General features: G+C 42.1%; 1 protein-coding gene across 1 annotated transcript in view; it reads right to left on the bottom strand.

Annotated features, from left to right (window-relative positions):
• HSPA12A (heat shock protein family A (Hsp70) member 12A) overlaps positions 1-12,002 on the bottom strand; it is a 72,080-nt gene that overhangs the window by 25,497 nt on the left and 34,581 nt on the right. Inside the window, 1 exon segment of the mRNA XM_042460511.1 lies at positions 10,830-10,946. Within this exon segment, the coding sequence (XP_042316445.1) occupies positions 10,830-10,946 (117 nt within the window).

The raw sequence follows: 12,002 nt of genomic DNA, 5'->3' as shown, positions 1-12,002 counted from the left end.
ATATAATAAGGAAAATCTGTGTATGTGCTGGTCTTTCTGTCTCCAATGTACCTACCTCCAAAGCCAAACATCTGAAACTTTGAATTCATATGGAGCCCTTGAAGGTGTGTATCTCAGTGTTATTTTATTTTTAATGGACTAATTAATTTTAATCAGTTAAAATCTGCCTGTAGTCATTGAGTGACACTGAGTCACCAGGCTCCTCAGGAATAAGTGCTTTGAGTTTTGGTCAAAACGATTGGAACTGGTTTTTGGTGGTGCATCTACACTGTAGAAAAAATACAGTTTGACACCACTATGTAGTGTGGCTACATAGTCCTCACACACTGTGAATGTGAATGCTTGCTGTCTGATTTGGGAAGGGAAGAATGAGGAGATGGAAAGGCTGAATGAGCAGTAGGGAAAAATAAATGAGAAAAGAAAAAGAATACAAGTTTCAATTGCCAGAATACCTAATTGGCTGAGTTACATTTTAATTCTAGCCATGTCAACTGATGCCTTTTTACACACTTAGCTGCCTGGGATCTCCATATTTCATATAAAAAGAGAGCAAAGGCCCATGTATTATGCAGTTATACAAGTTGCCTAATGTTTCCTGGAACGTACAGTTTTGTGAGTTACTAAGAAAGTACCAAAGTATGCTGAAAAGAGAGGGAATAAATGAAGAGAGGATTAATCAGTTCATTTTTAATAATAATAATAAAAATCTTCACTCAGGGTATCTTGGAGATTGTAGTTCAGAGTGGGCCAGAACTCTCCAGCAGAGAATCTTAATTACATTAAAATACAGATTTTAGAAGTCTTTCAGAGGGATCTATGGTAATTAATGGGACACAAAATATCTCAGTACCTAGTATAGATATACCTTAAGTCTCTAGGCCTTTGTAGAAGCCAAAACATGAGGCAAGACTTTAAGTCACTGTTCTACCTAATCGTTTCTGTTTAGCCAATGAATGAACCCGCCAGCATGATTCAAATATTGAACCTTAGAATTTAAATTTATAAAGGGACCTATCAATTTCTACCTGGGATGTGGTGACTTAGGAGTTTATTGCATGCACTTTTCAGCCCAATCTGGGCAAAGGACGGGATTGAGCTGGAACGGGGGGGGGGGTTTATTGCACACAAAATTGCTGCTGCGCCACCACCTGACCATCACCCGTCCCCCATCCACGCTTCTCCCATGTTAGGAAGGATCTTATTAGGGGAATTTCTGAATTTAGCTCAATTGCTGAGAGGTAGGGTTCTAACAACACTCTCGCGAGACCAGGTCCCATGGCGTCTACAAGAGGTCCACAAGAATCCCTTGAGAGACAACGCTGAGACGGACTGCTCCAATTAAGTCCAAATATTTATTAAAAGGGGGAAAACAAACACACAGCAAAAGGGGCACACACATTCACACACACACACACAATTCTCAATGAAAGTAAAGGAGGGAAATCGGGAGAGAGCTGAGAGAGGCAAATCTATGAGAGATACTTACTTCCAAAGGCTTCTCCGGGAACCAGATGTGGATGATGATTTGACATGGCCGCCGAAACATGGGGGGAAATGGCCGAGGGAGCTAAATTAGAGTTCGGTCTGACAGGAAGCCAGGCTGCATTCTGAAGGTAGTACACCAGTGTGTTTAGATTGAGGCTTATATAGACAATTTGTAGCCCCTAGCTATGAATTTGATGGCTTAACTTCAGACAAGACAAAGGGTATGAAGACCTGGGCTTTTGTTATACCGAGGTGAAGAATGGACTGAGCCAAGGTGCTGGATCTGAACACAATCAAGGAAGGCAAACAGAAGAATAGATGGCCATTGACTTAATCGCTGAGCCATTAGGTGTGAGGCTGAAAACAAACAACCTGTGTTGTACTGGTTTTTGGAAGAGATGGTTTTTCTTGTCTAGCAACTCCCAAACTTCCTGTGGGGATTATCTCTAGGGCTCCTACCCCCTCCTTTGCAAGCTGCCTACATGACATCTCTGCTTTAGAGAAATGGGGGTGCCCCTAGGAGATCAACTTGGGGTCAAAGTGAATTCCACACACACTCCAAAATTTAATATAAATAGGTATGCGCTAACATCCAGCGATTTTGGTACCATGGAGCTTTCAGTAGTACCAAAATGGGCTGCCAGAGCACGGCTGAGTGATGGGTGATGGTCGGGTGGCAGTGCAGCAGCAATTCTGTGTGCAATAAAACCGGTTTCCCCCCATTCCAGCCCAATCCCATCCCGTACCCAGATCAGGCTGAAAAGTGCATGCAATAAATTCCCTAGTGGTTAAGACTCCAGTTCTGATTACGTATTGTAAAACTGGAAGGTTGGCAGTTCGAGGCCCGAGTGCCGCCTGATGAGGTGAGCTCCCATCACTAGTCCCAATTTCTTCCAATCTAACAGTTTGAAAGCAGGCAAATGCAAGTAGCTAGATAGGTACCACTTTGGTAGGAAGGTATCAGTGTTTGGTTCAGTCATGCTGGCCACATGACCACTGGAGTAATCCTTGGACAATGCTAGCTATTCGGCTTAGAAATGGAGATGAGCCCTGCCCCCTACAGCCAGTTACAACTAGACATTCATGTCAAGGGACTGCCTTTATCTTTACCTTTTACCAATTTCTACCATGCTGTCTGGGCCAAACTGAGAGTTGTAGTCCAAAAGTAGCATTTTCAAAATCAGATTCTGTTTTGTTTTGAACATGCAAACCACTTTTCCTACACTAGCTCAGTAGAATAAACGGTAAAGGTAGTCCCTTGACATGAAGTATATATGTCAGAAGATGTAACAATTTAATATAACATGTTAATAAAATACTATTTTTTTAAAAAAAGTTTTATGATCTGCTTTGACTATACCTGACTAGCTTGATCAAACCTCATCCCTTCATTGCTTCAGAAAAGAGTCAGTTGACACTCCAGACCCCTCTGTAACATTATGATTTCCAGTTACATGTGGTGGAAATTCCAACCTGTGCACATGCTGTGATTGAAGAATTTGCAGTGAAATGTGAGCTGAAAGAATGCCTTTTTAAAAAGAGAAAGCTTAAAGAAGTGAAGCAAGAATATTATGGCTATAATCATATATGTGGAGTACATCTTGCTAAACACAATGGTACTTATTTCGAAGTAGATACACAGAGGACTGCAGTGTTAATCCTTTTCTACCACATCTGAATATTAGTTTAAGAAAGAGGCAATGTCACAGACAATGAAGGCAACTCCTAGCAGAAATTTGTTTAAAAGTCTTCTTCGTCTTTTAAGAACACACACAATAATCGTTTTGTATCAAACTTAGCAATAAGGAAACCAATTGCTCTGTGTGTCCAATGTTTTAATTACAAGAATTCCTTGAGAGTTTTGACAAAGGAACAGAGACAAATGAAAACTATCATAACAGGAGTCTCTTCACCCATTTCTTGAGAAATGTAAACTAGCTAAAATTTCTCAGGTAAATACAGCCATTATTCATTATTCAAATTCTACAAGCATTAGCACATGATTTTTTTCCTTTTAAACAATTTAAGAAGCCCAAAATCTTGATGGTACCAGTTTCCATATGAAAGCAAAAATACTACTGAGAGTACAGTATTAACACCTTGGAAAATATCTCAAACAGCTGCTCTTTACAGACACTAGTGGTAAAATCCTTGCATAGAACTTTGTTGTACTACTGTTTCCAATCCAACAAATAAAAATAACCTCAGGAACAAAGTATCACAATATTTCTACTAAATTAGATTCACAGAATACAATCACAGAGTTGGAAGAGATTTCAAGGACCATCAAGCTCAACTCCCTCCCATGCAAGAATGGGCAGAAAATCTGCTTTACGTTAAGAAGTGTCATTATTGTTGACATGTCAAGCTTTGTTTCTTACATCATTGAAATAGATTCTAGTCCTCTTTCAGTTCCAACTTCTTTCACTACAGCTGAAGACATTTTTTCACTCATAAGGTGATATTTGGTTTTTCCTCAACTGTGTTTAACACATAATATGAGTTTAATCTAACTCATAATACGCACGCAGACAACGCAGAAAGAACCACAACCCAGAAACATCACCCAATGAGACTTTCCGCTGTGCTTTCTGCAACCAGACCTGTTTGTCCCGGATTGGCCTTTTTAGTCACCAACGCACTTGTACAAAGCGCGGGATGAGTCCTTCCTGAATCTTCGTTCGCGAAGCAAAGCCAGAGAGAGAATATGAGTAGAATTCATAGTATTTTAAATATATTTACGGGGGTTCCATTTTAGCTAGAGTCTACATCTGTTAGCAGGCAACTGATATTACTGAAATCCTATTTATCAACCCACAAAATATTTTGTCTTCTTTTGCTGCTATCTTCAATTATCAGAATTTGTTTTGTCCCCCACCATTTTGTTTCTACTTTTTCCCCATTCAAGAGGCATAAAAGGCAGTTTATAATGAAATACAATGCAACAATACTAAGCAAAAACTACTAGAATGTTTTTGCTATCAGTCCTCCATGTCCCGGATTGGCATTTTTAGTCACCAACGCACTTCAAGCTAACAGTTCTCAATTGAAAGCTTCATGTTCCCTCAAACATTAACTATCTGGTCAATAAACACACAATCACAGAGCAATAAAACTGACAAAAACCAAATCCACAGATACAGGCAATATTCAACAAAACTCCATTGTGCCACAGATGAGGAATGTTTGAATACCATTTGGCTGATTTTTCTTGACACTGTTGTTTTCCATTCCACAGGTACACATGCACACAAACAGCAAGCAAGCGACAACAAATATAACACATGAGTCTCTAATGTTTCAGCTTTACCTACAACCGTGTCCTTCCTTGAGAAGCTTTAAGTGATTTGCTTCTGGCACTAGCATTAGCAATCCCACAATACAGACTGTTGAGAAAAATGTTGCTCAACATTAGAGACAGGTACAACATATTTCAAGGGATTACAATGAGTCTAAACAGCATGTTAAGGGTTTATGGACATTTAGAAAACATGCACTACATTGTCACAGCTGGTGGATTATGCAATTCTAACTAACTACAGAAATCAAATATATGATATCTTGGTTTTAAAAAAAGATATGTACATCTAAACACGGCAAACACACTGACAAATCTACAATACGTTTCTATCAGTCATTTAACGAAAACAAAAACTAGGCCCAACAACATTTTGTCAATTTATTTAGGAGTTACTAAATACTGAGGAAGATAATAATCAGACAGTGGGAGGATTAACAAATGGGGTGTCTACCTTCTCTTCCTCATTTGTACCACATTTGTGTTACTTATATATACTTTGAACCAGAACTCATGTGGAGTGATGAGGCAATATGAAATATGGATCTATAAAGAAATAGCAATAGCAAGTACATTTCTATACCGCTTATGAGTGCACTTAAGCACTCCCTAAGCAGTTTAGAATATGTAAGCTAATTGCCCCCAACAAACTGGATACTCATTTTAGTGACCTGTGGAAAGATGCAAGGCTGAATGGATCTTGGGAGTCCCTGGGCTTGAACTCACAACCTTGTGGCTGTGAATGGCTGCAGTACCAGCATTTAACCACTGCGCCACCAGGGCTCCCAGAATACCAAACAGACTATGATAACAGAGTCTTGTGAGTGTGGGGCCTCCCAGTCTCTTGTACAAAACTGAACTATCCATGAACCAAATATTCTCCTGCCATAGAAGAGAATAGGTAACACCAGTGCATGAAATGTAGTACAGTGCACCTGCGTCATACATAGGTGCGCTATACGCAGGTTTGAGCATACGCTCAAACCTGTGGAGAGCCGCCCGGGAGGTGCAAGAGGCGGTGCATCCCATTGGAATTAATGGGGCACCCACCCATGGCTTGCGTGCGCCGCCACTCTGTCGCGTGCATGAGCCCCATTCAAGTGAATGGGCTCGAGCATATACGCTATTTGGCTTACGGGGGGGGGGTCCAGAACGGATCCCCCGCGTAAGCCAAGGGCGCAGTGTATATATAAACTGGTCCCTTTCTTTTCATATGTTTATCACACTATGCTCTTAAAGAGGTACTATTCCAGTGTGACTCCTCTAGCAGCCTCCTGTTGCATGCTGGGATTGGCAGTTTTAAGGAGCTGAACTTCTCTGCCTGAGAATTCTAAATACCCCTCCTTAAAACTGCCAATCCCAGCATGCAACAGGAGGCTGCTAGAGGAGTCACACTGGAATAGTACCTCTTTAAGAGCTCGTCTGATAAACACCATAGCCTCTGTCTGGATTGTCTAGAACTACCATATACACTCGACTATAAGTCAACCTGACATATAAGTTGAGGGCAAGTTTTGGGGCCAAAATTAAGGATTTTGACATGACCTGGGGATAGGTCGAGTGTAAAATATGGAGGCTCCTTCAGTGTGCGTATGCAAGGTGCAAGAAGGAAGCAGCAATCAATACAAGGCTTAAGTGTTTCAGCCTTCACTCCTGACACAGCGAAGCTCATGGGTGAGAGAGGGACTGTTAAACAAACAGCAGTCAATCAGTCACTAAGGACTTTATCTGCTTGGCTCAGGACAGAAAGAAACTGCATGGGAAAATCTGAAAGAGCTGTTATCACATTACCATACTACCCTGTAAATAAGTCGACCTGGGATTTTGGGGTAAATTTTTGGACATAAATTTTTAGACTTATAGATGAGTATATACGGCATTACATTTCCCATTCTCAAAAACACATAAACTCTTTTTCAGGTAGTATCTATAATTGCACATCATTAGCACTACATTTTTCATAGTGACAAAAGGACAGCCTGCTGAGAGACCTGCTGATTCTATGGCCTGTTACAGACTGCCAAAATAAAGCTGCTTCGGGTCTCTTTGGAGGCATGCTCTTTAAATGATGCATGCGTCCTAAGAATCCAGAAGCTGCACCAAAGCTGCCCTCCAGTGCTTAGGAATGGAGTGTGGCTTTGGCGTGACCTCCGGACTCTTAGGACCCATGCATCATTTAAACAGCATACCTCCAAAGAGACCCGAAGCAGCTTTATTTTGGCAGTCTGTAACAGGCCAATGCAACAGAGTCCTGTGCCACAATATGCCAATGCTATGTTGGTGACCCATGCTAGTCCAAAATGTCAGTATGGGAGATCATTTATCCTAGTAAAAATTACAGTCCAAATGATTAAGCTGTCATATGAGTAGTCTCATGATCCTTTCGTTAATCCTGCTTTCAGTACATCCAGTGTCATGTTCAGCCAGGGCCAAACTAGAGTTTGCAAAGCCAGCCTGTAATATTCTTTGAATGATTTTTCCCCTTTTAAATGAAAAGCAGTGAGGCTTCCAGTTGAAGAAGGCGAGAGGAGAAAGGACTACTTAACCATTTTCCTTATGACATTTTTTTCCCTCTCAGAGATCAATCCTAAGGTAGTTTTCCACTTATGGGGTGAAATGCTATATGTAGTAATATTGCTACCCACAGGTGGAAATACATCTTGATAGTGGTTCACTGTTAAGAAGAAAAAAAGGCCAACATAGGAAAGAATTAACTAAACCTCTCTTTTTCTGCGATCTTATACTCAAGACTTGTAGTCGTGCACAGCTGCTTTTCAGTGAATGAAACAAATGAGCAAGTAGGCATCAGGAAAGTTTCTCCTATGTAGCATCTGGTTTGGCTTTATAGAGCAAAGTTCTCATTAAATTAACAATGGATTATAATCCTCATTAAACCTCGTAGATATGGTATACTGTGCACCCTTGGCTTACGCAGGGGATCCATTCCGGACCCACCCACCCCCCGCGTAAGCCAAATAGCGCGTATGCTAGAGCCCCATTCACTTGAATGGGGCCCGTGCATGCGGCGGTGGCACAGCAGTGCAGCGGCACACGTGTGCCATGGGCGCGCACCCCATTCATTCCAATGGGATGCGTTGCCCCTTGCTCCCTGTGCACTCCCACACGGCTCTCCACAGGTTTGAGCATATGCTCAAACCCGCGTATAGCATGACTGCGTATGACGCGGGCACACTGTACATGGAGTAACTGGGAGATCATTTATGTTGATGGAAGCTATTCTAGGAATCCTAATGAAAAAACAATCCAGTACTAGATCTATACAGCCATGCAGCTTGGTCATACAAGGCTAAATGTAGGGAGGACACCCACCCACCCATAACACTATCACCTCAGGCTCATATCTTTTGGGAACTTGAATGCATGTCAAAGGGGCTGAGGCTCTGACACCACACTGACTAAGCTCAAACATCCTGTCCTGTTCCCATCATATCCATGGGACCTGAGGCAAGGAAGCTGACATGTAGGGCTGGTGCAAGGCATTTTGCTGCCTGAGGTACCTGACACTGTGCCCACTATGAGGCCATGTCCACATGGGCCAAATAACACATCCTCCCCTCAATCATCCTGGCAATCAAGCCTAACACAGGGCCCAATCCCCAGTTCTGGTGCAAGTTGTGAAGATGATATCTGGCCAGTTCAGCACCGGACCCACTGTATACCCCCTCCCCCTTTAAAACAGTTTTTTAAAAGTTACCTTTTGCTCTGGTTCTTCCAGAGCCCCCTAGAGCAATGAAGGACAGCTGTTTGCATGTGCTGCCAGCTGCTGCTGCCATGAGTCACACCCTCTGAGGTCAGAATGAGGCAACCAGCCATGAGACTGAGGCTGGGTACCTTTTTTTGGCTTCAAAGGAAGCAACCTATGGTAGCAGGTGGCACAGTGGGACAGGCATGTGAACAACCACCACTGTCACTCCAGGAGTGCCAGGCAATGGGGGGATGTAGGGGCAGCTCTGGGTCCAGAATACTCTGCCCAGACTGTTCCTGGAGTATTCTGGCCTGTGTGGACACCACTCTAGTCTACATGCAGAAACTGACTATGTTGGTACTTGGATTTAAAATATCTGAGGAAGGAGGCCAATTTGCAGGGATCAGAAAATCTGAGTAGCATATACAGTGCCATTCTCCTACAGAAGGGAATAGCTGCAGAATTCATGAAGAATACTACCCAGCATTCATGCCGAGGGTGGTTGCCTCATTCTGCTTATGGCAGGGCTAGATTTGCTTTCACATCTCTACTCATTGGTAGGCTTTTGTACATCATGGAAGTGAGATCACAAGGATTCCAGAAGCTAGAGAAACAGATATCACCCGAAATGTTTACAGAACAATGCGTTTTGTGTCTTCCAGTGAGCAGTGTGTGAAGAAACCTTTAGTCTGACTACAGAATCATGTTTTCTCGTTGCAGAATTCAACTTTTTTTCTGCAGAAATATAGCCACCTCTACCTATTTAGTCAGTCAATCCATTCACTAGAAATCAAGTACTTCAAGTAAATATAATAACGGAAGTTAACCTCTCTATCTCTGTATGTATTCATCACAGAAAGTGCTACTATCATAGTAGCAAACTGTACTGTCATACATACACTCCTTTCCCCTAACAAGAATGTGAGTTCTGCAGGGATTTGGGGCAAACTAAACTAACATTTGTCTGCTTGATACAGCTTACAGACACTTAAAAAAGACAGAACACCCATTTGGGGAGTCAGCAAAGGTATTAAACCTCACAAATTAGCCTTGAGTAAAATTAGCCTGATGGAGTCTGGGGGTAAAAACGAATCAGTCATGTTATTAGGCTGTGGTATCCTGTTAATGGCACTACTGCCAATTGCTTAGTTTTCTTCCAAACTGGCTCTTCATATGGCCTTCCTCTTGCTTTCCTATACTTTAGTGTCCCTTGCTAAAGAAGAGGGTGAACAACTTAAAGGGACAGGACTCTAATTTGGATAGCTTGAAATGACAGGACACAGGAGATTCTGCTTCACTGTTAGGGAAGTGAGAACTTTGGAGCTTATCAGATGAAGAAATAAGCCAGTTTACCTCTTCCACATTCAGTTCGGGATCCAGGATGGGACTGCCCACCGGTACGTGTCGGGCGCGGGGGGGGGTTCTTGGGGTCCGGACCCCCCCCTTCCATTGAAAAATGAATGTGTGTGCTGCTGTGCCGCTGCACCCAAGCCCCCCATTATAATGGTGGCACTTAGTCGGACCCCCCCTACTAAATCCTAGCTACATCCCTGAGCCCACGTATGTTATCAGACCTAATCCCACCTATCTAGTTGGATGATGCCACCGCCCCAGATGCATCCTGGGTTGAAGTCTCACTCAACCGGCTATTTTTTAAGTTTCGGAGCTCCCCGGCTTTGAAAAAGGACTGGCTGAGCAAGGCTTCAACCCAGGATGCATCTGGGTGGTGGCATCATAGCTAGATCGGTGGCAATTTAGCTATGATAACATCCGGGGGCATCCCAGATCAAGAATTGAAGCCGGAAGAGGTAAGCCGGCCTCTCTGTTAATGGGATAAGCTCCATAGACAGAACGATGATTAGCAGAAGATGATGTTACTTGTACCCTTCTCCCTTTGAGTATAAGGCAGGGGAACAGTAGCATAAACATCTGGAAATATCACTTTAATTCTTATGACTTCAACATGAACAGATATATGTCTGATTTCCCAGAATAAAAGGTTTTGCATGAAATAACTTATTGTCTTCTCCAATATGAACTCCTAATGAGCTGATAATTTAACAATAAACTTATTTTATCTCTTATGTTAATATTCCAGTCAACTAAAAGTATCTGCTACTTACATACACCACTATGTTCTACTACAAGCAGTGATTTTTAAGCAGGTACAGTATTTTTATGCAACAAACTGAGGTACCTCCAAAACCAAAGGACACTGGTACAGCCATGGCTGGTTATAGCTTGGTTATTAAGTTTCCAAGGAACATTAATTAGGGTTTGCAAGTTAGGAGTTTGTAAAACACACACTCCTGCAATTTGACACCACAATAATAATCTTACCTTATACGCGGCATGCCTCATAAACTGCTTTGCAGGTTGTTTCCAAATAGCTGGCACTGTGATGACCCATCTTATCTCAGAGTTATCAATTGCTTCTCCTCCCTGATCACTCAGCTCCTGGAGTAAATGAAAGCATAGTTAAAATGAGACATAAAATTGATACCAGCTGTTTTGGAAAACTGATGTGGCTTTTCATGTTTTTAATGTTATGTCTGGGTCACACTGTTTAAAGAACTGACTGACTGTGAAGAATGCAGAAAATGTCAAAGGAAAGGTTTCAGTTACACCTTGACAAGGAGGACCAAGGAAAATGTGCAATCAGGAAGCACATGTTTTTCTCCAACAGAGAGTTCAAAGCTTGGCAAACAAAAGAGAATATTTTGTGGATTATAATTTTTTGCAGCAAAGGTGGCAGGATGGTCTAAATGAATTTTTTTAAGCATTAATCTTGTTGAATATCTGCTGTATAACTAACAAATACAAGTACCACACTCTGTTACACTTTATTTATTTTAAATGACTACTGTGTATGTTACCATCACTAAATCACACTTTTCATTTTAAAAGTTTGGGTTCACTGTAATTCCTTTCTCTGTAGGAAACTCTGAAAACACTCGAGTTTGCTTCCTTGTGGGAAGTCAGTTGTGCTCAGTATATAGCAAACAGGGGTTCTGTGATTTATTTAAGAACCTGTATTCAATTTGTAGAACTAGTGATACTTGTAATATAATTTAGCAATGATCTCAAGTGCAAGGATTTTATGTCTCCTTTCCACTTCCCTGTGAAAGATGGAAGGAGCCCAGTAAATATACAATATGCTCCTTTGGAATATAACACATTTTACACATACCTCTCCGGGAGGTTCCAGATGGTGCAGCTGGGAGACGTGTGCTCCGATAAGAGGGCCCTCACATTTGGGGTCCCTCAAGGAGCCATTCTGTCTCCCATGCTTTTCAACATTTACATGAAACCGCTGGGAGAGATCATCCGGAGACATGGGGCACGGGGTTATCAGTACGCTGATGACACCCAAATAGTCTTCTCTATGTCTCTGACTGATGCAGTGACCGGGGTTGGCGTCTCTCCTCTCATGGCCTGTCTGGAGTCGGTAATGGGTTGGATGAGGGACAACAGACTCAGCCTGAATCCAGAGAAGACGGAAGTACTCGTGAT

Source organism: Sceloporus undulatus, chromosome 3 (assembly GCF_019175285.1).
Source record: "Sceloporus undulatus isolate JIND9_A2432 ecotype Alabama chromosome 3, SceUnd_v1.1, whole genome shotgun sequence".
NCBI classification, from domain to species: domain Eukaryota; kingdom Metazoa; phylum Chordata; class Lepidosauria; order Squamata; family Phrynosomatidae; genus Sceloporus; species Sceloporus undulatus.
This window is presented reverse-complemented; position numbering and strand designations above follow the sequence as displayed.